This window comes from Lytechinus variegatus, chromosome 11, assembly GCF_018143015.1.
Source record: "Lytechinus variegatus isolate NC3 chromosome 11, Lvar_3.0, whole genome shotgun sequence".
In the NCBI taxonomy this organism is placed as follows: Eukaryota; Metazoa; Echinodermata; class Echinoidea; order Temnopleuroida; family Toxopneustidae; genus Lytechinus; species Lytechinus variegatus.
The window spans coordinates 1,972,746-2,000,302 of NC_054750.1; the positions used below are offsets into that span (position 1 = coordinate 1,972,746).

General features: G+C 36.2%; 4 protein-coding genes across 4 annotated transcripts; all 4 read left to right on the forward strand.

The window, feature by feature from the left end:
• Window positions 1-1,914: 1,914 nt before the first annotated feature.
• Window positions 1,915-4,422, forward strand: LOC121424294. The gene has a single exon (XM_041619923.1). It carries the CDS (start codon window positions 1,941-1,943, stop codon window positions 3,504-3,506), a length of 1,566 nt encoding a protein of 521 aa, XP_041475857.1. The 5' UTR covers window positions 1,915-1,940; the 3' UTR covers window positions 3,507-4,422.
• Window positions 4,423-11,761: 7,339 nt separating this feature from the next.
• LOC121424151 lies at window positions 11,762-13,125 on the forward strand. Its single transcript, XM_041619761.1, has 2 exons — window positions 11,762-12,029; window positions 12,233-13,125. The coding sequence occupies exons 1-2, from the start codon at window positions 11,840-11,842 to the stop codon at window positions 13,123-13,125; spliced, it is 1,083 nt and encodes a 360-aa protein (XP_041475695.1). The 5' UTR covers window positions 11,762-11,839.
• Window positions 13,126-20,795: 7,670 nt separating this feature from the next.
• LOC121424152 (deleted in malignant brain tumors 1 protein-like) lies at window positions 20,796-23,749 on the forward strand. Its single transcript, XM_041619763.1, has 3 exons — window positions 20,796-21,036; window positions 22,853-23,182; window positions 23,700-23,749. The coding sequence occupies exons 1-3, from the start codon at window positions 20,796-20,798 to the stop codon at window positions 23,747-23,749; spliced, it is 621 nt and encodes a 206-aa protein (XP_041475697.1).
• Window positions 23,604-25,721, forward strand: LOC121424153. The gene is made up of 2 exons (XM_041619764.1): window positions 23,604-24,258; window positions 24,835-25,721. Exons 1-2 carry the CDS (start codon window positions 24,069-24,071, stop codon window positions 25,719-25,721), a joined length of 1,077 nt encoding a protein of 358 aa, XP_041475698.1. The 5' UTR covers window positions 23,604-24,068.
• Window positions 25,722-27,557: the final 1,836 nt, after the last annotated feature.

Sequence of the window (27,557 nt, forward strand, 5' to 3'; positions counted from 1 at the left end):
TGGTATCAAAAGCATTAATTCTAGATAGGGTGCCCCGAAATCGGTGAAGGGCACCCTATTTTAAAATGCTAATTTATGCAAATTTTATGCAAAAAACTCATAATTCACCATATCTCACTAAAAATAATTTTCAAATGCTCAATTTGTGTGTATTTGTGTCTTCTTTTGCTAAACATTCAACTGCAGGTCGATTTTTATGAAATTGGTGAGTATGAATCAATTTTTAAAGTTAATTTATGCAAATTATATGCAAATCGAATGTAAAAACACATGTATTATCATATATCGACATATAGAATTGTCACTGTGTGACTGGTACCAAAAGCATTAATTCTTGATAGGATGCCTCGATATCAATGACTGGAATCCTTTTTCATAGGGCTAATTTATGCAAAATTATGCAAAATCACACTATTCACCGTGAATTACTGTATATGTATAGTACAGACCGAAACTTTTCTATAGAAGCCTATTTCTTTTTCTTTTTTACGGGGGGGGGGGTATTTGGGATTTATTTTGACGGGGCATCAAATCTAGATTAATTTCTGTACAATTCCTGAATAAGAATCAACTGTCAATGTTAATTAATGCAAATTCTTGCAAAATTTATGCAAATATGTGTATAACTCATCAACTATCCTATTTTTAAGTTTTAACCCTATCTAGGCCGGGGTATTTTGGGAGTTCCTACGGCCGGGGGGGCCTCCCAGCCCCCCCCCCCCTAAGATCTCGGCCGTCGACCGCGCGATCGCGCCGAAAATTGGCACGCGGGTTGTCTGGGACATAATCTACAAGATTGTATAGTAATTTATTTCATGCGAATCGCTATTAAGTGATTATGCTAATTTATGCGTAATTAGTATGCGAAATCATACTTTTTCCTCTAACTCCCTAAATTAAGCTCCAAATGTACTAATTTTGGTATAGAAATTCTTTGTGGTGTCCTTAGCAAGAATACATGAAAAAAGATTGTGATATCAAATCATTTTCTTATGTATTATATTGTTTTTTGCAATTTCTTATGTATTTCTATGTTTTTTGACCTTTTGTTTTTCATTGTTTTTTCAATGAAATTTGTTGGGGACTCTTCTGTGATCATAAAAATCATAACATGAATAAATTTAGACTAGCAGAACTAAAAATAATCATACATTTATGAAGTTTGGTTGAAAACACAATTTGCATTGACTTTGTACACGAAATCATGTTTTTGAGCAATTTTCGGTCTGACATGCACTTACAAAATGTTGCGTAATTTCGAAACACATACCCGGGTGGCGCAAAATTGGTCTCAAAAGTTGCGCAAGACTTGAAAGTAAAAACTCAGCGAGCGGCGCGGTCAGAAAATTTCGCTCTGTATCTTTATCATTCTGTAACATTATCACGGTACGTGACGGTGACGGTACGTGTCCTGGAACATGTCTGGATATAATGTTTTCTTAGGAAATCTTGGAAAATCTAGTGTTTGTTAAGAGAGTATGTGCCCTTGGGAAGGCTAGTGGAATGACACCTCAACATCATGAAAGACTCAAGGAGGAGATTTTGAACTCTCATTTGGCTAATAAACACTGTGAGTATACGGGACATACCTACGCATATATACTACGTACTACTATATACTTCGTAGGCCCATAGGCCTGTACGCCGCATCAGACCGGCATTGAACCTTTCAACGCTGCTATTCCGAATCACCGAAGCGGACCGCGTTAACCCAGGTACTTGCAATACACGCTAATAAGCAAGATGAATCCTGATGATGACGAAACTAATGATGGCCCGTTTCAGACTCCACCTGACACACAATCTGAATTACTGTCTCAAGATGGAGACCGAAATACTCAGTATTACTGCAAAAAGTGTAAATCACCAGGTGATACTAAAACTATGACCAGATGCAGTACCAAAAGTGCAAAGCTTATTTCCACTTTGCTTGCACGGGGATGCCCGCTCACATGCTTACCTATATTAGGCGTGTGAATGGGGCCAAATATATCTGTGATGAATGTGAAATTGCTGATGCAGATATTATCCGCGAATTATGTGAGCAAAATGAACCTAATCGGAACAATGAGAAACATGAACAGGATGTAAACGATATCAATCAACTAAAAGGAGCCATAGAAAATATGGAAAAGGAAGTAATCAAATGTATTAGAGATATCAAACTCCAAACACAAAATGAAGGTAGATGTACCTGTGCTGATGAAAATGAACTAAAAACGACGATGGACAAACAGCGGGATGAAATAATCTCTCTGAAAGAATGTATTAAGCAACTAAAATCAGAGATTAATATTCGTGTGAACGAATATGAGCTATTGCTCAAAGAACAAAGACTAGTCGTCAAAAGCAAAGAACAAGAACTGAATATGCATAAAAGATACAATGAAAATGAGGAAAAGAAATCAAACAAGCTCCAAAGTGAGTTGGATCAAACAGTTGAGCAACTCAAGATGGCGAAGAAAGAAATCGACAAAGTAAATGAAGAAAAGATCAATATCAAACGACAATGGCAAGCCAGTGAAAGTGATGGTGAATGGAGGGAACAAAAAAGATACACTCATACTAGAGGAAGGAAAGAAGGAAGAGATGATAGAAAATGGAGTGAATATAGAGGAAATTATCCCAGAGGAGAGGGACAATGGAGAGAACGTAAGAGATTCATTTGTGATAGACGAGAAGAAGGAAGAAGCCCTACAGGAGGAGGATTAGAACATAAAAGATACAGCCTATACAGCGATGTTGCTGCCCCATATCGTGACGCTGACCGACCGAGGAATGGTCAACCTCGACATGCTCGAGAGATATCACCACAGAGGAATGCACGAGAAGGAAATGAGCGAACGACTGAGGGGATGAACGCAATACATGAGGAAAGAAACGATCACGAGTGTGATATGAGTAGAGATAAACATAACATGTATGATGGAAGCAGAGGCCAAATGAATGACAAAACCGAAAAGAAAATGAGAAAAGTTGTTATAGTTGGAAATTCACAGATAAGTGGGATTGATCCTGATAAGTTTTCCCAAAATGTTAAGTTACATAAAGTAATTAAATACACAATGGATGATGTTGAGTCTTGGTTGAAATCTAGTGAGGCAAAGCAATCTCTAAGCGATGCAGAAACCGTGATAATCCACGAATTAACGAATGACGTTAAACGGTCTAGTGCACTAGATTGTGCTTGTAAAATGAACAATCTCATTGGTCTGATCAAAGTGTCCTTCAAATCAATTAAGATAGTTATATCTCTCGGCACGCCCCGAGATGATAACCAATTGTATCAGCAGCGTGTGGACATGGCCAATAGTATGATGATGGCTGATGCATTATATGACAGAAGAGTTAAAATTGTTCATCACAGAAACCTGCTCTACCGTGGAACAATTAACACTAATCTGTATAGTGATGATCGTTATCACCTTAGCAAGAATGGAACTAGAGTTTTAGCAGGAAATCTCCGATGGGCAATTGAAAGGAGCTCTTCACGAAATAAACGATAGACTTCTTGTTTAAGGTCTATCTGAGGACCGAGAAACGTGAATACACCTTATGACTGAAAGAAAAAATATTCAAATTTGTTATTGGAATGTAAATGGGATACATAAGAGATGGGACGGGGTTAAATCTTCCTCAAAATTGGAAGAAGAGGATTTTGTCAACGTTTTTAATTCATATGATATTGTTTGTCTGGCAGAAATAAAAATAGGGCCGAAGGAAAATATGTCTTTACAAGGATATGTCAATAAAGTAATATGCAGGAAGAAACATAAAAATGCTAAAGCTGACTCAGGGGGCTTGGCCCTGTACATCAAAGAATCTATTAAGCACCAGGTTGCAATTATCAATAATACCTCAAGCGAATTTTGTTGGATAAAGATAGGTAATAGTATCCACGACTCATTTGAGGAGCAGTATATCTGTTTTGTTTACTTAAGCCCAGAAAACTCCACCTTTTCGTCAAAAGTAGATTTAATCGATGCAATCATGAAAGATATCGCAACTTATAAGAACCGAGGTAAATGTATGATAATGGGTGATCTAAATGCTCATACTAATACCTTACCTGACAGCATTGAATACGATTCAGAACGTGATGGTAGGGTATTACCAGTGCCTTTCACGCTCGATTGTTCAGAGGCCTATGCAAGGGTAAATCAAGACACAAGGCCCGTGAACAAAAGAGGCAAAGATGTGATTGAACTTTGTAAAGCATGTGATCTAAGAATAGTAAATGGACGTAAACTTGGAGATTTGACTGGGAAATTTACTTGCTATGAGGCGAATGCCAGAATTCCCAGTGTATTAGATTATGCTCTTGTTGAAAATGGTGCTTTGGATGATATATCATACTTCTATGTTGATGATCTCAATATATTTTCTGATCATTGCCCAATTGTCTTATCTTTAATGTCATCCACACTTGAACTTCAAAGACCGTGTGAAATAGAAAAACAAGCTTTGAACCCCCATCCTAAAGCTTATATATGGGAATCGCATGTATGTGATGCAGCCTTTGCTAAAACGCTACAAACACCTGAGATATTGACCATAATAAAAGAAATAAAGGAAAAGGTATATTGTACAAATGACATTGATATTGAAAACGCAGTCAATGATGTAACAAACTGTATCTTAACTATCGCAGATAAAGCGAAAATAAGAGTCAAAATACCTCGGGTAAAAAACATAAAGAAAAAGAACAAAAAGAAAATATTTAAAGCTGGTGAATGCCTTGCTCTTCGGCGTCGCGTAAAACTATTGTGTAGACAAGTGTGTAAAAATCCATTTGATAGAGGCCTCAGGCAGCAATATTACACCATGAAAAGGCTAAAAGAAATTGTACGTAATAAGAGAAATCATATAATTGACAAACTAGACAATCTCCAAAGTGAGAACCCTAAACTTTATTGGGACCTGATTAACGACCTAGAAAAACTGCACTCTGATAGAAAAAGTCCAGTTAATAACATACAACCAAAGCGATGGTTCGAGTATTTTAAAGAACTCATGAATCACAAACCCCTACTTTCGAAAGATCAAAATGAAATTAAGAATCATGTAAATAACCCAAAACTGCATGACACGTTTTCATCTCTTGATTTTAAGATCACTCCCAATGAAGTGTTAGAGTGTATTCAAACTTTGAAGAGAAAGAAAGCCCCAGGAAATGATGCTATTTTGAACGAAATGTTGAAAGCTGGAAAATTTGTGTTGTCACCAGTTTTGTCAAAGGTATTTAATTTAATCCTTATCAGTGGTCATTTTCCCGATAATTGGTCAGGAAGCCTCTTAAAGCCTCTTTACAAAAGTGGCTCAGTTTGCGATCCCTCAAATTATCGAGGAATATCCCTCTCAAGTTGTCTTGGAAAAGTTTTCTGCTCAGTTCTAAACCGTCGCTTGGTATCATTTCTAGAAGAATATAAATTCAATACAGCCAATCAAATTGCTTTTAGATCAGGTTATAGAACGTCAGACCACATGTTCGTTCTAAAAACTATTCTTGATAAATATATAAGATGTAAAATAGATGATAACTATAATAAATTATATGTATGCTTTGTAGACTTAAGAAAGGCTTTTGACAACGTTTGGAGAGATGGCCTCTGGTACAAACTACTAGAACATGGTATTGGTGGCAATTCCTTAAGAGTCATCCGTGACATGTATTCAAAATGTAAAGTATCGATCAAATTAGACGAAGGTGTTACCCCATATTTTTATACTAATGTTGGAGTAAAACAGGGTTGCGTAATTAGTCCAACTTTATTTAATTTATTTCTTAATGACATAACTAATATATTTGATACATCAGTAAGCCATCCAGTAACACTTTTTGATAAAGAACTAAATTGTATAATGTATGCTGATGATCTCGTTATTGTGTCGAAATCCCCTAAAGGTATGCAACACTGTTTAGATAAATTCACCACATACTGTAAATCCTGGATGCTAAACATAAATGTATCTAAGACTAAGATTATGGTGTGCTCAAAATCAGGGAGATCAAACGAACAGGTTTCATTTGAAATTAATGGAGAAACACTATGCACTGTTAAGGAAATGAAATATCTTGGTATTGTTTTCGCAAATAATGGATCACTTAAAGTGGCCGCAAGGGATTTAGCTGATAAAGCGAGAAGAGCATTGTTCAAATTGTACAAATCTTTTGGTTCCTATACTCCTAGCACTAAAACCTTGTTGCATCTTTTCGATGCAACGATACAGCCGATATTACTTTATGGATCTGAAATATGGGGTACAAATGTTATAGACATGGAAAAAAATCTACAATTAATTGATGGGAAAACAGGGCTATATTTTAAACATGAATCTGAAAAGGTGCACATTCAATTTTGTAAATATATTCTTGGGGTAAACCGCAAATGCAGTAACTTAGCAGCGACAGCTGAAATTGGTAGATATCCAAAAGTCATCCAAATTGCAATAAATATACTTAAATATTGGATTCGAATACGTAATATGGACGAAGATAGTTTGGTTTACAAAGCTTTTGTAGAAAATGTAAGTCTATTGAATAACGGAAACAACCGCTGGCTTAAGACAATTCAGGATATTTTTAACATATTAGATATTTGTCGGAAAAATGACACCCCCATACTCGATCCAGAAAATATACCAATTTCCCAAAAAGAATTTATTACAATATGCAAAACATCCTTGGAACGGAGATTTGATGAACAGTTTAAATTAGATTTATTTAACGACAGGGACAGTAGGGAAGGAAATAAACTAAGAACTTTTAGGCAATTCAAACTCAATATAAGGCAAGAAAATTATTTATGTTCAATACACAATGTCAATTTGAGAAAAAATATAACCAAGCTCCGACTGAGCGCTCATAATCTACCAATAGAAACAGGGAGGTACAAAAGACCTGAGAAGATACCATCTAACCTGAGATTTTGTGAGGATTGTAATTTGAATTTGGTGGGGATGAGTTTCACATTATAATGAAATGTAACAAATATAATGATTTGCGCAAAGATTTTTTTGAAAAGATAAGTACCCTTAATATTAGGTTTTCTGAAATGGAGTACCAGGAAAAATTTATTTACATTATGAAATTGGAAACTGATGCATTAATTAAATTATTTTGTTCTTTTGTCCAAAACATAATTAATATTAGGGGGGAATTCTGAGTACTAAAAATATCAACCGGCAAACACTTTGAATTTATACAATCGCAATATTCTTACACAATAAGTTTACATGTGATGATGCCATTCTTCTCACTCTTCCTCTCTCCCGTCCTCTCTATTTTCGAACTTCTTTCCTCTTTATTTCCCTCTCCTCTCCCACTTTCCTTGTGTTTTCCTTGTCCTCTCTTGGACATCAGCTTTTTTTTTCTTTTTTACTCATTGTTAAAATGAGTACCCGAATAATGCCTATGTTTATAGTGTATATTTTTATATATAAGTTGCTTTGTTATATTTTGTTTTGATTTTGTTTTTGTTTGACAAAAAATACTATTTTGTCTTTGTTTATCTGTTTATGTATATATTTTCTTGTTTTGAACAAAATGTTGGCAATTGCCGGTGACGTTCTGTAATAAATTCAATTCAATTCATATCAATTCATCCAAAATGTGGCTCGAAAAAATGTTTCTTGGCCACATTCTGGAGTATTTTGGAGGATATTCGGCTGGTTTTAAAATTTTCAAGACAAGCAGAATCTCTCTAAGAATGTTTCCGTTGGGAGGGAGAACAGAATAGTCCCGGATCCTTCCGAATCGATTCCGGGAGCTCCCCGAATCCGAAATGAATAAGTACCGAATCCAGGCCATTTTGGGCAGAATTGATCTGAATTTGTTCGGGAGAATTTGGTTTTGTGTAACCCTTTGCTTAAAGCTAAGGTTAGAACGGAACCGAATCAGCTGCGAATCCATCCATATACGCGTACATGTATTCTGGTGGTTTCAGGAATATTCTGTTTTGCCTTCGTAAATGCAAGAAAATTCGGGAACATTCGCTGAAAAATTCAGCTCATTTTGAAATGTTCAAAATCAGCCGAATACCCTCCAGAATATTCCCGAATGTGACCACAGGAAATTCCATTCGGGCCACATCCGGGATGTATTTTAATGGAATTCGGTTGGATTTTGGGGTATTTTGTGAACATGGTGAAGATTAAGACCTATTCGTATCAGTAGAAGAGTAATTAAATGTCCGACTCTTGCCCCCCCCCCCTCCCATATCGTACGAATACAAAGAATAATATAGACGAGTGAGACGAATTGGCCAGAAATTAGAAAAATGGCATCCAAAAAGCTGCCGAATCGGTAAATTATAGATCTTTTCGAAAGAATCTGGCACATTTTCGGGAAATTCTGTGGCTGTACTCTGCAAATTCCTGCATAATCGTTCGATTCGGGTCGTTATTCAGGTCGTCATTTGGCGATAATCGGAGGATTCGGGCTAAATTCGACTCGATTCTGGCCGCTCTGGCTCGATTTTTGCCACTGTTCTGGTTGGCATACGGCTTTATGCTTTATGTAATATATGATTAGTCAATGGAATACAGCTTCATACATAAATATTTGCTAATTTACATAAATTAGCATATTTTGCATGAAGACGGGATTTTCAATAGCACGTTTGATAGGGAAAATTAAATCTATGGATCTGACAGAGATTTTCTTTAAGTTTGGTTTCTTTTTATTCCTTTTACTAATTTTTATTATTCATGCATAAATTAACTGCTAATTTACATAAATTAACACATTTTTGCATAAAGACATGATTTTCAATATCATGTTTGACAAGGAAATTTAAAGCTATTGACCTAAAAGAGACTTTCTTAAATTTTGGTATCTTTTTATTTACTTTTATTAATTAATTCCTATTGGCATATGGCTTCATGCATAAATTACTGCTAATCCTTACTATAATTTGGCTAATCTTGTGTCCTTCCGTTTGTTTGAAGCAGCTTTTCTCCGTGGTTTTCCACTCAATCGAGCTGGAATTTTTTCTAAACATGGTTAAATTGTTCACAGATTGTCATGAGGGGGGTTGTTTGTGGTATTTTGGTCGCATTATTTAAATTTTTTTTTAATTCGTAACTTTTTGGCATTCCTTTTCGCAGCCCTGAGTATAGCTTCGAAGTATTCCCAGTCCCTTTTACCTCTCTCGGGTCAGCGAAATACAAAGCACGGTATACGGTACGTACTTACACTCATGCGCTGGCTGCATGTATATATGCATGTGTAGCGCTGCTGAAACGTAAACAACATACCGTAATCGGCCGATGTCCTCAGTGGTTACCGTACAAAATGTGGGCAGTTGTCACAAAGAGGTTATCCCTATTCTGACTTGGCTTTTTGGAAACAAGTGTTGACTGGGGGGTTGCTGGGGTGAGGGTCTACATCTAATGTTTCTGCCCAGTTTCATTAACACATCCTTTGTATTTAATCCTATATTTTAACAGATTGGGCTACCTGCTACTCAACGCTCCAAAACTGTGCCAGTGCTCTGTTGTACACAGTTGAACAGTGCATGGTTAGTATTTTGACGTAAAATGTAATATTTATATTGAATGATTGATGCCGCAGTAAATCTAAATTCCAACATATGATGAAGTTGTTTGGTTGAGTCAGATAATCAACTCAGTGCTAAGTTCCAAAACCCAAAATTAAAATTGTCTTAAATAGATTTGCTATTAACCCTTTTATTTAAAGGCAAATTTGATCAGATTTTCTTCTGCAAATTGGCAACACTGGCATTTTTTTTGCTACACATATTTTGTTTGACATGTATTCTACAAAACTCTGTTGTACATATGTAGATGTTTATTAAAAATGTAGATATGAATAATACAGTGTAAAATGGTTTATCGCTTCAACAGCCAATACCGTGTATAACAGACATACGGGACCTTATGCATTATGCCATCTCAAATATTATGATCTTTTCATCTGTATACTGTTGTAGCATATCTTGCCTTTAATTAACATGATATTTTTATGAAAAAAGACATAATCTAACATACACGTATCAATATTGTTATTTATTTGAATGAAATTATAATCAGTGAAGATGCCCATATAACTTTTAAAAGACACAATAATTCCATACTACATTTACAGTGTACTTTCTAAGATTTTTATCAATTATTTCAATGCATAACTATTTGATCCACCAGTAAAAAAAGATATCTAAAACCTCTAAAAAAAATTAAAATGCCCATGTAAGCCATACAAATCTTATCTTTTTATCACAATTAACATCTAAAACCTTTTCTCTCTCTCTCTATCTCGCTCTTTTGTATTCTTTAATTTCTCTATCTCTCTCTTCATCTCTCTCTCTCTGATTTTCCCAATGTCTCTCTCATTTTCCCCACTATCTCTCTCTCTCATTCATTTTCCCCGTGTGGGTCTCTTTCATTTTCCCCTCTGTCTCTCTGTCATTCATTTTCCCCTCTGTCTCTCATTTTTCCCATTCTCTGTCTCTCATTTTCCTCACTGTCTGTCTGACTCATTTTTCCCACCACTGTTTCTGTCTCACTCATTTTATCACCCCCCCCCCCCCCCTTTCTCTCACGCTCAATTCTTTTCGACATCCTGCCATACTTATATATGATTGAGCAACCTTTAATTTAAAAATTACAAACAACTGCAGTCTAATGTGCATTGTAAGGTACATGTGCAATGTACTTACATATTCATTTCCGACCCAATACATGTAATCATAACATTTCTATATCACAATAATTGCCTCTTGACTGCTTACTGAATACACCGTGTTCTAATACATTTTTCCATTTTATAGTTAGATTTGGATTTCACTCTGTAATGATTATTGAAGTTCTTCCTCCAGTTCAACCCAAGATGCTTAACTTAATTGAACCTCCTATCTATATTGAAAGAGAAGTCTGCTATAAATCAGTTGTCTAAATATATTTCATCAATAAACTGCTCGGCTTTCAGTGTAAATAGGCAGTCTAGCTGTACATACAAGAATGTCACCCCCTCCCCTCCCCCACACACTTTGATAAAGAAAAATGACTCCTACCCCCTGTGCTGCCACGGGTAATTGCTGCTAGCTTACATAAATTAGCATATTTTTGCATGAAGATGCAATTTTCAACACCATGTCCTGTGGGAAAAATTAAAGCTATTGACCTGATAGAGACTTTCCTAAAGTTTGGTATCTTTTTTAAAAAACTTTTATTAATTAATTCCTAATGGCATATGGCTTCATGCATAAATTACTGCTAATTTGCATAAATTAGCATATTTTTGCATGAAGATGCAATTTTCAACACCATGTTCTGTGGGAAAAATGAAGCTATTGACCTAATAGTGACATAGGGAAAGTTTGGTGCTTTTGTAAACTCTGTCCCCAAAACTTCAAATTTAAGGCCTAAGGCCCCTGACTATAATATGGAGGTAGTTTTTATTTTACGAAAATGAGACTACGCGGGTATAATCAGTCTCTCTGTCCTACACGGTCATGACGAGTTGGTATCAACTACATAATACACCAACTACAAATATAAACTAAACATGAAGTGGACAAGGTAATGATCAGGGCTAGATGAATCGTAGGTTCATGCACCATTGTTATATATACTTTGAATGGGAGTAAATACACAGGGAAAGTGAATACTCTAATGTAAAATTACTCTGATAAGACTATTTCTCTTCCCACATTTTATTGAATACGTTATTATTTGGTTTTTCTACATCACGTTTATAGTGCGTCTAGTTGGAGGAACTAATAACGCTGAAGGCAGAGTGGAAATTTTACATGATGGCTCCTGGGGAACTGTGTGTGATGATTCTTGGGATCTCAAGGACGCGGAGGTCGTTTGCAGAATGTTAGGATTTGTTGGGGCTTTGAAAGCTCCAGTTGGTGCTCATTTTGGTAAAGGATCTGGGGACATCTTTCTCGATGAAGTGCAGTGCAATGGAACTGAAATCGATCTTGAACATTGTGATCATGACGGTATTGGTGTCCACAACTGTGCCCACAACGAAGATGCAAGCGTTGAATGTATCCAACCAGGTAATTGTTGTGAATTATATTTAGTACATGCAATCCTGTAGAGATCTTTTTTTTTTTAGTTTTCAAACGTTAACTTTTTGGATACAGAAATGTTGTTTCTTACATGTGTGTTTTCATGACATAAGCGATGAGTAGAGTTAATTTTTAAAAAAATTGAAAGGCATTTTTTAAATCATTTGACCATTTTTTTTTCGCTATTACAGATACCGCAAATAAAATTGCAATCGTTTACGGGTTATGTATCACATTTCCGAGCTTCTTCGTAGTGATAACTCTTACATATTGTTTACGGACGGTCAGGACCAAAAGGGCAGGTCGCTATTTAGAAAATGAAATTTACTTGGATCTTCAAGACATAGGAATAAATAAGGGAACAATGGCACCATCTACTTATCAGGATCTCAATGCACCACCAAACCTTCCAGAGCGACCTCTAACGACGTTTCGTCAAAGTACAACGCGATCGTCTGGCCAGCGGTTTCATAACCACGATGAGCGGATTCTGACAGAAAAGGACAGAGAGCATGGCAGCCACGATTATACAGAAATGGGAACCACTAACAAGACTGTTTCCGCGGACAAGGACGAACATAGCTATGCTTACAACATTCATTTAGAAAACAGTGCTAAAGATAACGGACCACAAGACCACATAACGTCAATGACCAGCACAAGAAGGCAAGAAGACGCACGTGAGCGGATAAGTCATGGGCAGTCAAACGGTCAAAATAAAGCACAGGGGTATAAGGTCATGAACACTGTGTACAAAAAGATTGATGTAGGAAAAGATGAGGATATTGACGGATATCTTCTTCCAAGTAAAACTAACGAAACGGCGAAATCTCCGATTCGAGCTGAGCACGCAAAAGCAACCATGCCCGCAGATAACGACAAGATATCGGTATCATCACGAACAGATTACTCCGAAGATGAAAACGCACGGCTGCAAAAAGAAGTACAAAATACAGAACTTAGTGCACATGAATTTTTAGATGTGACCACATTTGGCCAAGGAATATCGAAGGAAAATAAAATAGACAGTGACGGCTATCTTCTGCCGGTCGCTTCTGGTGTCAGTCATGAAATGAACGACTAAAAATTTTATTCCAATTTAATTTATGAAGTTTATAAATTTATAGAGGTCCTCTAACTCCTTTTCTTCGTGGTTAGGAAAATAGAAATAGGAAAGAGAGTAGGGAAATGTGAATTTCTTAAACATCAGTTTCTACTTAATGCTTTCAAAACAAAAGCTTCTTTTATGCCAGATATTAACTTATGAATGAGTAAAAACAATTTTAAATTGATAGAGTGAATTGACGTCCAGATGAGAACACAAATGAATGGCATAAGATTCAACTTTATTGTTAAGTTGATGAAAATAAAAACGATGTATTTGTTATTATTTCAAAACATCCACATAGACTTCAAAAAGTCAGATATGATTATAAATCATGGAAATTTCGATTACATTATTATTTTGATTCCTAATGCTAAAAAAGGTTCGTTGATCAACAAGACTAAAAAATGAATTATTCCTAAGGAATAAGGAGCATAATGGCAAGTTGTCATGCATAAGGGTAACACGAAGTCTTATCACCTTTTTTTTGCAAAAATAATAATTTCAATGAATATCCATTAAATACAGTGTTTTTTATGGCGGGATCAAAAGCTGTTGAAAAAAAAATTATTCACAACAAAGTTGGACTTCTGTCATATTCATTGACATTCGTAAAATAATGGATGCAAAAAAAAAATTATGCAAAGTAGTCAAAGTATTAACTGGTTGTTTTGGACCTAATTAAATTTTAATTACTTTGGGTGGTGTCCCTATGTTTACAATGCAACGTTCACTTTGATTACAAGACTCCTAACACCCTATTCCAACGTTAAAGGCCAAGTCCACCCAAGAAAACTGTTGATTGGAAATGATAGAAAAACTCAAACAAGCTTAACGCTGGAAAATTTCATCAAACGCGGATGTAAAATAAGAAAGCTATGACATTTTTAAGTTTCGCTTCTTTTTCAAAAAACAGTAATAAAAAAATATGCACAACTAAGTGATCTGCAAATGAGAGACTCGATGATGTTCCTCACTCACTATTCCTTTTGTTTTTTGTCGGTAGAGAGCGGTGTTGGCTCAGTCGGTAACGCGTCTGCCCGTCGAACCAAAGGTCGTGGGTTCGAGTCCACCCCGGGCGGATGACTGAAGCCAGTGCGTTGTGTGTAAACGTCTCTCCCATGTTTCATAGATGCAGGCTTTGTTACGATGGAAAATACTCCGTCCCTCGGATAGGAAGTTAAATGGAGGCCCCGTGTAGAGGAGAGTCACCACCTTTGCACGTTTAGAACCCACTGCACTATTCGTATAAGAGTAGGGGGTAACCCCGGTGCAGTGGTCCACCTGCATGCCCCCCCCCCCCCCCCAATCAGTTATATCGGGAGGAGAGACCTGCGGGTCATAGTGACTCAGTTTGCTTTTCGCCTCCCAGGTACAGGTGACGCCAAACAAATAGTAATAATAATAATTATTGTTTAAATTAACCAATATTCATTTTTTACAGATATGACAAGGACCAACTTTACTAAATCAGAAACTGTTAAAATAATGGTCGTTTAATATGTCAAGGGAGGAATACAATTTGTTTCACATAACAATGAGAAAATAAGAATTTTTCATAGAAATTTCTCAAAATAAAATACAAAAGAAATAGTGAGTGGGTTACGTCATTAGTCTGCTCATTTGCATACCGACCAGAATGTGTTTTGCAAAATTAACTAAATTAATATTTTCATTATTACGCTTCAAAAGCAGCTTGTTGGATCTTTTTCTTTTTATTCAAATCAACTTTTTATTGATGTGACCTTGTCATTTAAATGTCAAGCACTCATCAGAAAAAAATGTTGATTTTAATCTATAAAGAAAAATCAAACAAGTATAATGCTGAAACTTTCATCAAACTCGGATGTAAGATAAGAAAGTTGTGACATTTTAAAGTTTCACTTTTCACAAAAAAGGTTTATGCACAACAGAGTGATACGCAAGTGAGAAAGTCGATAAAGTCCCTCACTATTTATTTTATTTTTTTATTGTTTGAATAAGACAGTATTCCAATTTTAACAGATTTTACAGTTATGAACAACTTGACTGAGACAGAAATGTTAAAACAATGGTAATTCACATGTTCAGGGAGAAATAAACCTAGTTTCACATGACAATGAGAAGTAAAATAAATTTCACACAAGAAAAAAGTAAATCCCACGTTAAACATCTATAATTTTCAAACCACAGGGAGTTTTTAATATATTTTTTTGCATTCTGAGCGTGTAGGTAATTTTATAAGCTACCCTTTCAGTGAATGTTACGGATGTATTTTATGTAATTCTTCAGTGAGCAACGCAAGAAGGCAAAATTGTCACTTTTTAAAAGTCACAAGCCAAATATCATGACTATCATGACGATTTCCATATTCTCATCACGAAAAATCGTCAGAAGGCTTCTAAAAACTGCTTTCTAAAAGACGATACAACTTTTTTTATAAATTTCAAGGTTGAATAAACACAAGTAATAATTTGCTATAATTTTTTACACGTATATGTTGATAAAATGATCGAATATGATGACATTTACTTTTGGGAAGAGTATCTTCAACAATTCCGAACTTTTTAACACTTTCACGGTTGAGCGAGCACACTTGAAAACTTAGGAATGGATACTCTTTATATCACATAATGCATTATTTTCCTCACGATTTCTAAGGATCTGTTGAATTTGCAATGAGTGGTGGAACCAGAATTTGAAAATGGGGAGGAGACTAAGAAATTGGGGAGGCGGACCAAGAAATTGGGGAGGGGAACCACTAACATTTTCCAATTTTAACATGTTTTTTTTTTAGTTATAGCAGATACTACCATAAACCCTAAGATGAAATACGAAAGAAATAATGAATGGATGATGTAATCAATCTCCCATTTGCATACCGACCAGTATATACATATAACTATTTTGAGCCATTTTTAATAGATGACAAGGATACGACCGCGAACATTTATTGAAATTTAGCATCTCCATCTCACATGATTGACAGTATTTTCTTTGATTGAATTTAATGTCTTATATTTTCAACTTTCAAATTTTTACGTTTACAATCATCATACAGTTGACATATCATTTCTTAGTAACATACTATTAAATTTGAAGTACATATAAAGATGAACAATTATTTCACAATAAACAATTAACAAAGCAAAATATAAATTGAAAGGGGGTGCCAGAGCCTGTACAACGTAGGTCAGTTGTGAGAGTATTTCAACACATATCTGATTAATTGTAAAGTAATAACATATGGCGCTGGAACTATGATAAAATAATATTTTTGTCTACAGGATATACATACATAATGGTTTCTCTGACAATAAATCGAACGAGTTCTAATTACAAGAAATAGATTTTTTAATGTATTCTGTCTTTGGGAAGGGAACTGCATGATACTACTTACTTTTAAAACTTTCTTAGTGTTTTTTTTTTATCTAGGTAGTAATTTACTTGACTTGGAGAAAAGTAAATTACACATAGTGTGCTTACAGGAGAAGAAAACTTAAACATTTACAAAAGTCAGAAATTTGTGTGTTTGGTACGTCGTGTGAGTGGAGTGCATCCGAGGGTTTGGGGGTGAAGACAAAGAGAATGAACTTGTGAGGATGTACATTTGTCCAGTTTGGTACCGATGAGAGGCAAGCTACCTTTTTTTCCAGAGTCCAACATAGAAGGAAATCACAAGACTCCTAAGCCCAGCACCTATCCCCCACCCCCTCGTGAGTATTAATCATGCCGGTCAATGTGAGGGTATGTGTGTGTGGACCAATGAAGGCGTGAGTGGGAGTGGCTATGTGTGGACACAGTTGCAAGTGTACTATGCTCTGTGTTAAGTGAGTGTGAGGGCGTGTAGTAAAGGTGTGAGGGTATCCGTGAGTGCATGATTATGTGAGGGAGTGAGAATGAGCGTGTGTGTGTGCATATGGCGCCGTATAGTGAGTATGTAGAACATGTGTGTGTTTCTATGAGTGGCAATATAATAATAGTAAATGTTAGGGTGTATTTGTGGATGCGGGGGTAGGCCTATGTGTGAGTGAGGACTCTGGGAGTTAGGGTGTTTAAATAGTTCGGGATATTGGCCGAGTGGTGTTTCTGTGTGTACAACTATGTTGGTAAACATGAAGAGTGTGTGGATGAATATATGTGTCTACACGTGAAGGACTGTGGGTCCTGTTGAGAATGTGCGCTTACAAGTGAAGGTTAGGGTGCAGTTGTTAGTACAAGATGCGTGTTTCTGTGAATTGGGACCTTTCGCAATCCTCACGGACGCTAGTATTAGGGTCCCCTAACACAAAAGTTAACGCTTAATCATACACTTGAGTTTTAAGATTGATTGTGAATTAAAGTCAATAGAATCAAACGTAGAAAACTGCTCTACGATCAATGCTAAGCTTTGTATTACAGGGGGGTTACAGGCTCTACAAATCTGCTTTTCGTGTGCAAAATCCCTTTCCGCGACACCCGCACCATACATGCATGTATATTACGACTGATGGCTGGAGATATTCGAAATGCAGGACCTAAAATAGATTATTACATGGATAAGAAAGTGGTTTTTCAAACAAATCGAGAACATATTGAGTGAGGAAAAACTTACTGAATGAAGGCTTAGATATTGATCATTAAAGTCCATCGAATCGATATTACATTTAAAGTAGATTATTGGTGGATCACTGGCATTTGATTTTATGGATCAGATCAACCTCTCCAGCCGAACATTTCGCATGCGTTGATATGTACACATCATATGCGATACCTTTGAACTCGTTTCCTTTTGTTTCTTTTGTTTCTTTGTTTCTTTTGTTTACTCCTTATACACAAACGATATGCCTCTCGCACACGATGTGAGGGGCATTATGTTTTACATTCCCCAGAAATGGGGATTAGATTCAAATTCCGGGGGGACCACTTCCATTGATGAGTGGATACCAGGCACGACCATGGGGTTTCGAAAAGTACCCTAAACAGGGAAGAAATTCTTTTCCAGATTATGAAAATGCATCTCTTAGGAAGTATTTGGCTTGTGAAACCCTACAAGCATTGGATATATATCCCTTTTTCAGCATTTTAAACATCGTTTTGACACCCTTATAACGTTACATAGGCCTATATACGTAACGTACCTGCCCACTCTGTCCCCTTTTACGGGTGGTCGCTCCTGGTATCCACTAATCAATGGAAGTGGGCCCCCCGGGCGGCCTCTCGAGCTCTAGGAGGACTCAAATGTGGCTTTGGAAAGTCGTCCTCAATCGGATAAATCGCTGTTACCACAGTAGCAACCATAATTTTGCACACGAAATGCATATTGAATGTTTCCGTCGCAGATGCAAAACGAAAAACAATCTCATGTCACACAATTTGCATTGCAGGACTGAGTTTTACGACCATGATGACGGGCCCAAAAAGTCCCTTCCAAAGTCAACTACCGTTGTAAATAAGCGTCCGCGTCCTCAAACGAAAGGTCGGGATTGTCATAATAACACGTCCGCGAGGATGTGTGGGTTAACGAGTGAGGGTGCCTCTGTGTGGATAAAGGAATGTGCGTACGCGTGAGAGTGGGCAAGTGCATGCTTGGGGGAGAGTGCATTGGAGAATGTAAGAACTGCGGGTTTGTGAGATAGCAAATGAGGGTGTATATTTGTGAATGAGGGACTTTTTGTGTTTAAATATGAAACAAGATTGTCGATAGCCCTGTGAAAATTTTTTGTTCCCCGACCACGGAACTTATGCCCGTAAGCAGGGAATGAAAAAAGTGCTCTTTAATTCTACATTAATTTGAATTGAAGCGGTTCACGCATTCTTGGCAATTATTTGGGCACTACTTTAAAAAGTTTAGTGTGCGTGCCCGCGTGGGTACGTGTGTGCAAGAAATAGAGAGGGGTGGAGGAGAGAGGAAACGAGAGCGGGGGTATTTTCAGGATTTTGGGCCTATAAAATTTGTATCAAATCAACCCATTAGACATTGCCCAAATTTTGATCATTGTACATCCCCACGGATTTTTCAATTTATCATGCACTCCCTGTTGTAATTTGGAGTGTATGCTTGACATCGCACTTTTTTGGTAAAGTCTATTCATGAAAGCTGTCCAAACTTCTCGCACATTTAAAAAAAAGGAGCTAGAAATGTCATTGAAGGTGATTAAAACCCCACCCTATGCCTTTTCAATGGCGACACACTTTTCCAACACACTTTTAAGATTAATCTTGCATGTCTTTACCCAAGATGACTGTTTGCTCCAAAATTCAAAAGAAATAACCCAAATAGCATGTTGTTACCATGGCAACACGCATTTGAAAACGGGTATTGCATTTTTTTTCTACCAATGTTGGTGCCAACTTTCATCAAGTTTTTGATCCACAATGAGTATTTGGGGGGGCCATAATATGCGGTTACCATGGCAACACAATTTCTAACAAAATTGAAAAATGTGTCTTGCACTCCTTAACTCCAGAGCTATTTGTGAGCCAAGATTCATGTAAATTGGTTGAAAACTGATGTTATTTGAACCGCAAGGTTTTTAGCTAATTTTGCCACATATGTTGCCACCATGGAAACAAGATTTCCGACACAGGCAGAAAATATGTCTTGCACATTTTTACCTGAAGACCAATGTGTCAGCTAAATTTCATGGGAATTGGTTGAAAACTGATGGAGCTCAAACCGCGAGATTCTTACCTATTTTTCGCCATATAATATGTTATAACAATGGCGACATGATTTCTGATAAATTTAAAAAACTTGTCTCGCACATGTTTACCCCCAAACCAATGTGTGTTCCAAATATGAGGATTGGTTGACAGTTGAGGAAGTAGTTCGAAGCGGAAGATTTGCAACGTACCGACCAACCGTACGCTGATTATTATTTACCCCCTTTTTTGGTGGGGGTATAATCACCAGGGTATTAAAATCCAATTAGAAAAAAACAAAAGATTTAACCTCCCAAATTGACGGCAAGATCGTTGATTAAAATTATATTGACGAAAATTTATGTATCGCCATCTGAAGACTGTATGGCGAGTGCGTGTTGTGCAAAAAATTCTGAAAAAATATAACACTATTTCGCGCACAATATTTATGTAGAGATTTAAACAGAAATCAAAGCTAAAATGGTGAAATATTTATATCAGATGGACAGCGACGTGACAGAATCGGTAAGTACACACTTTACTGATATTTCTTATGAAACCTGCTTGAAAATTTGTGATTTCCTGTTTGTTGTTGAGAAGTTCGAATTTTTCTTGCAATAAGTTCATCAAGCATTTCATGAAAAAAAATTCTCTTATTTTTCCCCTGATGAAATCGCAAATCTCATAATTATTTCTTCTCGTTTTTTTTTTAGTTTATCACTTGTTTTCTATGATGTTGGATTTAAATATTTGAAGTATAAAACACACAAAAAAAATCTTGAACTTTTGAACTATGGGTCAATCAATATTCCCTGACTTCCCCCTGATTTGAAGCATTGTCTATGAAAATTCCCTGAATGGAATAAAGAGGATGTGCTAGTACACCTATTATATTCTACATTGATAAGAATAAAGGTATGTATGACAACAAATTTGTAAAGGGATATCAAAGACTTTTATACCGACAGAAATATAGGCGCGCCTCGTCAATGGCTCCAACAATGCTGAATGAAGATAGGTCATATATCATATACGGTAGATCATAGATGGTCGTTTGTAGTGGTGTCTTGTTTAGTCTCAATGATGCTAGGATAGTATGCAGAATGCTCGGTTACGACGGGGCCTTGGAGGCGGGAAGATTAGCAAGGTCTAGTCATGGATCTGGTAGTATTCTCTTTGTCGACTGTTCTGGATCAGAAGAAAGCCTCGTAGGCTGTTACGATGTATCTGATGCAACAACTTATTGTGAACACAAATGGGACGCAGGTGCCATCTGCTACTCAGGAGGTAAAACAGTGATCTTACAATGGGCAAACCTTTGTACTTGTACGAGACATACAATGAAATTCGAAAAAAATTACAATGATTTATTTTTCCATAGCTATACCTACATACATATAATAATTCCCATTACCATGATCACGATCGAGAAATCATACACATGAGAAGGGCAATATCAATAAATTTATGTCAACATTGATTACATAATATTTTGTAAAGTGTGCGGTATGTCCATTTGCATTTCATGACTCCGGTGGTGTTCATGTTATTTTAGGCTCGCATAGCTTATCTTACAATGTAGCTAAAGGTCAATAAGTACAAAGCTATTATAGTATAATTAATTTATAATTATTTTGACTAGATAAGTAAAAACGATATCTGACACCGACCAAAAGTAACTCATAAATATCTATATTCTGTTGATTTTTAGTGTAATGTTCCGGTATTTATTTGTACATTTCAATTTCGGTTTAGTTCGCCGCTTATAACTCGCTTTTTTCTGCAACTAGAATGACTAGGGGAAATATGTGTGTAGGCGATCTATAAATATACATATATGCATAAAGATGCACACATACATAAATTATCTCAAAGCTTAAAGGCTGACCTTTAAACAGACTATGGATTTGTCTTTAAAAATTCAGGTTTCGATTCTAATGTATAATTACGCAAAATCTAATGGAGAATATCCTTAAGTGCACATCTATAAAAAAATCTTATAAAACTACATCCAGAATCAAATAGTTAAATTGAATAAATAAATATATATATAAACAGAAGACAACCTGGTAGACTGCTCATGCAGGGATTGGACGATACCCATGTATACATTCAAAATTATGCAGGAGTCATGTGTTGCTGAGGAGGTACGTTGCCCCAACACACACTCACCCACTCTCTATCCATCTTTTGAAACATTTTTATCAGAATTTCATTATTAATAAAGCTTTCTTGTAGGATTGGCGAACCACTGGGTGTTAATAATGGTTTACCCTATTCTTTTTAACCGAACGTTCCGACGCCATTGCGTTAAGATTTTTAATCTTATTGTATCATCAAAAAAATCGTACCAATAAATGCAAGGGGCTTCTGACCCCTTTAAATGTAAATACAGATTTTCAGTAAAAAAAATCGGTATTTTTAAGATTTTACCTAGTACTAAATCTTGAATTTCGAGGCTCATCCTACTTGATCATTTTGAATGATATACCCTTTTTCTAGAAGCATTCATCAGTAAACACCCTTGTTCTGAGATTATGTAAAATTGCGAAAAGTTCACGCGCCTGCTAAACATATTGGGCACAAGGAACAAAGATGAAACATAACGCTATAATGCGAAGACCTTTCCCTTTCTTACAGCTTCTTGTTTTTAAACCAAGATCCTTATACTTTTCACTCACTAACAAGATAATGCATGTTATGCTCCTTTCAAGCAATGTATATTTTTAATGGCACACTGTATATATGCGATGTGAATATAATGTATATTTGGTCATGTATATGGAATTGATAAGAACCACCTACTACAGTAGCGGACCGTGACCCGGAGGAGACAAATCATTGGGGGGACACTGCATTGTCTGTGAACAATGCTGTGCCCCCCCATGCTTTGTCTCCTCCGGGTCACGGTCCGCCACTGCCCTACTATCAACCTGCACTTTATTTCTTTATAGAACAATGAAACATACCCAGGTATATTTTGAACGCTGATGATCTGTACTTTTGAAATATATAATTTTCTATGAATTAGTAGCATCATCACAGAAAATCAAGATATTTCGTGTGACTTTTTACATGCAACCGACTTTATCTTTACGTACAGCAAATCCAAACACATTCCAAGTTCGTCTTGTTGGTGGATCTAATCATGCTGAAGGCAGAGTAGAGGTCATGCATAACGGATCCTGGGGAACTATCTGTGATGACTGGTGGGATCTACGAGATGTTACGGTGGTTTGCAAGATGCTGGGGTTTGATGGAGCTTTGGAAGCACCGAGGTCTGCAAGGTTTGGTCAAGGATCTGGTCATATTTTGCTTAACTATGTGAACTGTGAAGGAACTGAAGACAACCTAGCAGACTGTGCTCATCCAGGGATCGGACGGTACTCTTGTAGCCATTTAAGGGATGCAGGAGCCATTTGTCTCCCACGAGGTACGATGTTCATCCCCCCCCCTTATCTGTTTCTAGCCCCTCCAAATGGAGAATATCGACTTTAAATACTTAAACATCGAATTCATACGTTAGAATATTGGTTCAGCGTTTCGGGACTTTCATGATATCAATGGCAATTTTAAAAAATAAATATACTTTGAAGGCATATATATCTTAATCTTATGAGCGTTAGAATATTACCTTGTTTGAAAAATGTTTTGGAAATTTTTGGTTAGTTCAATTAACTGTAAAACCCATAGGACACTATGTGCAATGAAAAAGTAAATGAAGAGAATTAATTCATTAAAATACGATACCTTCTTTCTCATGGTTTTGTTTTACTAGAACCAAATATATTGTAAAGAACTTATGGCCACATTGTACACATAGGAAGCAATGTGCAATGAAAAGTAAATGAAGAGAATTAATTCAGTAAAATACGATAACTTCTTTCTCATGGTTTAATGTTACGAGAAATAATTATACTGTAATGAACTTATGGCCACACTGTACACAGGCAATATGGCTATGAACATGATGAATGGTATGTATTTGGAGTTGGAGTAAACCACGTGCCAGCGTACCTTTACTAAATAAAAAAAATAAAAACAATTAATATAAATTGTTTGGTGATGTCTAGATCAAAGGAATCGTATCCAAGTATTATGTTCTTTAAATTGTGAAATTTGATATTCTTAGAGACAATCAGGATTTTTTTTTGTTCTTTTCTTTGCTGTTTCGCACAAAAATACCAGACCCATTCCAAGTTCGCCTTTCTGGTGGATTAAACGATGCTGAAGGGATAGTAGAGGTACTACATGACGGATCCTGGGGAACTATCTGCGATTATGAATGGGATCTACGAGACGCCAGGGTGGTTTGTAGGATGCTTGGGTTTGATGGAGCCTTGGAAGCCCTGAGATCTGCAAGGTTCGGCCAGGGTTCTGGTCCTATTCATCTCCTTTTTGTCGAGTGTGATGGAACAGAAGACAACCTAGCCGACTGTTCTCAAGTTGGGATTGGTCGTTTCTCATGTAGCCAGTCAAGGAATGCGGGAGCCATTTGTTTTTCTAGAGGTGGGTTAGTGATCGATTTTGTATACAACTTGGGTTTCTGGGTATAATTTACCCCGTTAAAATGATTTGTTTGCGATATACACAGACAAAATATTTTTCCTAAAAACTGCAAAGTTGCACAAGCCTTTCTAGGTTTCAATTTTTATATAAAATTAACCTAATTGAAAAGTGAAGCTGTATTATTTCAATATGTTTACTTACGTTTTATCTTAATCAGATTCTTTTCTCAAATATTTTGCCTCTATGGGCCAACTCATATGGGTTTTTGTTCGGTGTGTGCGTTTGAGTGATATTTATCTCTACTTCAATGTGTTTTTACCGCTTAGTTTCTTTATCCTTTGCATTCCATTAAGTTATAAGCTTTTCCTCCGCCTTACCACGAGTATATCTATTTTGAACACAATAATATGCACCAAGAGACGAGCTAAGCTATTGATAGGTTTTTGATAAGTAATTTCTGATTAATGTGGTCCTTGCAGTTTTACATCGAATGTATTTATTGTATGATATTTTGTCATTTCCTATTTTTTCTCATTTTCGCCAACCATTCATAATATTTTTTTTCCTACTTTTCAGTTTCTAATGGTAGTTCTGAATTCGAGACTAACCTATCAAATAAAGTTCATGGCGATCATTTCCTGTGGCTCGTAATATGCATTCTTGTCCTGAGTTCCATGGGTTTAGCAGCCTTTCTATCTTGCCTATATCAAAGGCGGACGAAACTTAGAGCGAGGAGTTCTGATACTATTACATACATGGATTTGATGCATTCTAGAACCGTGGGCCATCAGGACTTGAACTCAACCTATCAAGATTTGAGTTCTCCGCCGAACTTACCACAACATTCGTCGGCCGATGTGTCAGTATTTTGTAAATCACAGATAGCCTCAACAGAAGGTGAAGATACGACCAACGTCAGCCATGAATACACGGATCTAAATACCATTTTGGAAAAACAAACAATTTCTAAAGATTCAGAGAGAAAAGTTTATATGGAGACAAGGAAAAAATCAGGAGAAGCGTATTATGAAAATCGAATAAGTGTAGAAAGAAAAACAGATAATAGTACACAGGATGCGGTTAAACAATATATGGACATGAGGCCAATCGCAGATACTCCAGACACAGGGTTTGACGATTATCTTCTAGCAACCCCTGCAAGCATGTCTAAGTCATGTGTGCACTTATCAGAAGGAACACATATCTCTGATGTGGCAAGGAATGGCAACGGCACTGTTCAGTATAAAGGTAATAAGTACATGGACATGAATATTGTGTATCAAACGCCAGCATCTGGTTCAGACTTAGATGTTGATGGTTACCTTCTCCACGATATAACGTCAGCGAGCACTGATCATGATATTGATAAACATCTTCTTCGAAGCCTTACATCTGCCCAAAATAAAGTGATTTTGAATAACAACGCAGTATCAACAGGTTTTGCAACAGCAGAAGTGAAGTAGATGTTAAAGAAGTATCGCAATCCAGCGGACAAAATCATATAAATGGGGATCATGATTACATGGATCTCTGACAATCTGACTTACGGGAAATGAACGTTCTTCAGATGAAGCTCCCAACTACCTGGCTTCTACTTACTCCATGCAAATATCAACAAAAAAACGAAGCCCTATACTGATATACTTTTCAGGAGGGAATTATTAATAAATGCATGGACGATTGATATCCACACAGTTGCACATACCACCCCTCACGCCATATTAACTGTGAACTCAAAGAAACTAACGGACAAGGGGAATCTACCTGTAAAGACGTAAGACATAACTTTTTACAAAGAGGAACATGAATGGTTGAGCTAAACGAATACATAACCATCGGAGCTATATCCGTACGATGACAAAGACTGATCATTGATAAGTGATGGTACATGTAAATTTATTGCACTTGCGACTGTAAAAACACAATATTGATTTCAAGATTTACGACGAATATAAAATCGCATTAAATCTACATTAAATCTATATTAAATATTTTGAAACTAAGACGAGGGTCACGATTAGAGCAACACAGTCGGCACGAATTCATTTTGAATACAGCTTCGTCGATTTCTACTCCGAAATCCACTCGAAGAATTGATTCTAAAAGTGTTACCATTCGAAAGTCATCAGCATACCGTTTATAACTGCTGACACCTCCCATATTGGCAAAAATATCAATTGACGTAATGTCGACGACCTGTTGTATTTAATTGTGTGATTTATATTTTCCTGACTAGTAACATTACTAGTTTACAATGCATTTTTCAGGCGTTCTTATACATTTACTCATGATATTTAGGAGAGATATAAATAACCAACTTTTTGGTCGAAACAAGCTTACCTCACCTATACTATGAAGCTGAAATGGCAAAGAACATTATAATTTGATGAAAACGAAGGAAAGCTTTAGAATTTATTTGTACCAAATAATGGCATAATACAATGCCGGTATAACTGTTTTGTCGGAAGTAAACAAAATCATGTCATAGACACATTTGCATTTCTTGCATTCTCACATATAACTTAAAGCATATCGTGCACCATTATGTAGAACACAACTGATGTATATAATAATGGTTAAAAAATACTATTTGGACTAAAAACAGTTGTACGTTACCAGTAGACAAAAATATATATATTATTTGGCCAAATGAGTAAATATGTTTAATAGACATTCTTTATATTGTGAGAATTAAAGCAAAAAAAGTAATGATAATATCTCCGTAGCTGTTAATAACGATCTCAGCGCTACACATGATTTGCCAATAGGCTCTCTCTAAATCTTGATAAAACAAATTGTATGTTATTTAGTAACTCTCTTACAAGTTTACCTGACAATATTTTATTGAATGATGTCCAGATCAGTATGGTAAAATCAACTAAGTTCTTGGGACTTTTTATTGATGACAAAATGACCTGGAAAATTCATACAAACCACATTTGCTCAATTTTATCTAGAAATACTGGTATAATGTATAAACTTAAATCAATGTTTCCACTCAATATTATGCAAATGTTATATTCCACTTTATTACTTCCGTATTTAAACTATAGTATTCTTGCCTGGGGAAATTCTAGTAAGCCTCAACTTGATAAAATTTTGGTTATTCAAAAGAGAGCAATTCGTATAATCTCCAATGCCAATATACGGGCTGATACAGGTCCTCTCTTTTTAGAAAAGGGTGTTTTAAGAGTTTCTGATATTTTCTTTCTGCAGTTGGGTTCTTTTATGTTTCAACTGAATAATAATGACTTGCCTCCGGCACTTAATTATATGTTCATAAAAAACAACCAGTTGCA

Coding starts and splice junctions, on each gene's coding strand:
- LOC121424294 (XM_041619923.1), top strand. CDS start 1,941: ATGCCCGCTCACATGCTTACCTATATTAGGCGTGTGAATGGGGCCAAA.
- LOC121424151 (XM_041619761.1), top strand. CDS start 11,840: ATGTTAGGATTTGTTGGGGCTTTGAAAGCTCCAGTTGGTGCTCATTTT. Junction 12,030..12,232: donor CGTTGAATGTATCCAACCAG/GTAATTGTTGTG, acceptor TCGCTATTACAG/ATACCGCAAATAAAATTGCA.
- LOC121424152 (XM_041619763.1), top strand. CDS start 20,796: ATGGTCGTTTGTAGTGGTGTCTTGTTTAGTCTCAATGATGCTAGGATA. Junction 21,037..22,852: donor TGCCATCTGCTACTCAGGAG/GTAAAACAGTGA, acceptor CTTTACGTACAG/CAAATCCAAACACATTCCAA. Junction 23,183..23,699: donor AGCCATTTGTCTCCCACGAG/GTACGATGTTCA, acceptor CACTGTACACAG/GCAATATGGCTATGAACATG.
- LOC121424153 (XM_041619764.1), top strand. CDS start 24,069: ATGCTTGGGTTTGATGGAGCCTTGGAAGCCCTGAGATCTGCAAGGTTC. Junction 24,259..24,834: donor AGCCATTTGTTTTTCTAGAG/GTGGGTTAGTGA, acceptor CCTACTTTTCAG/TTTCTAATGGTAGTTCTGAA.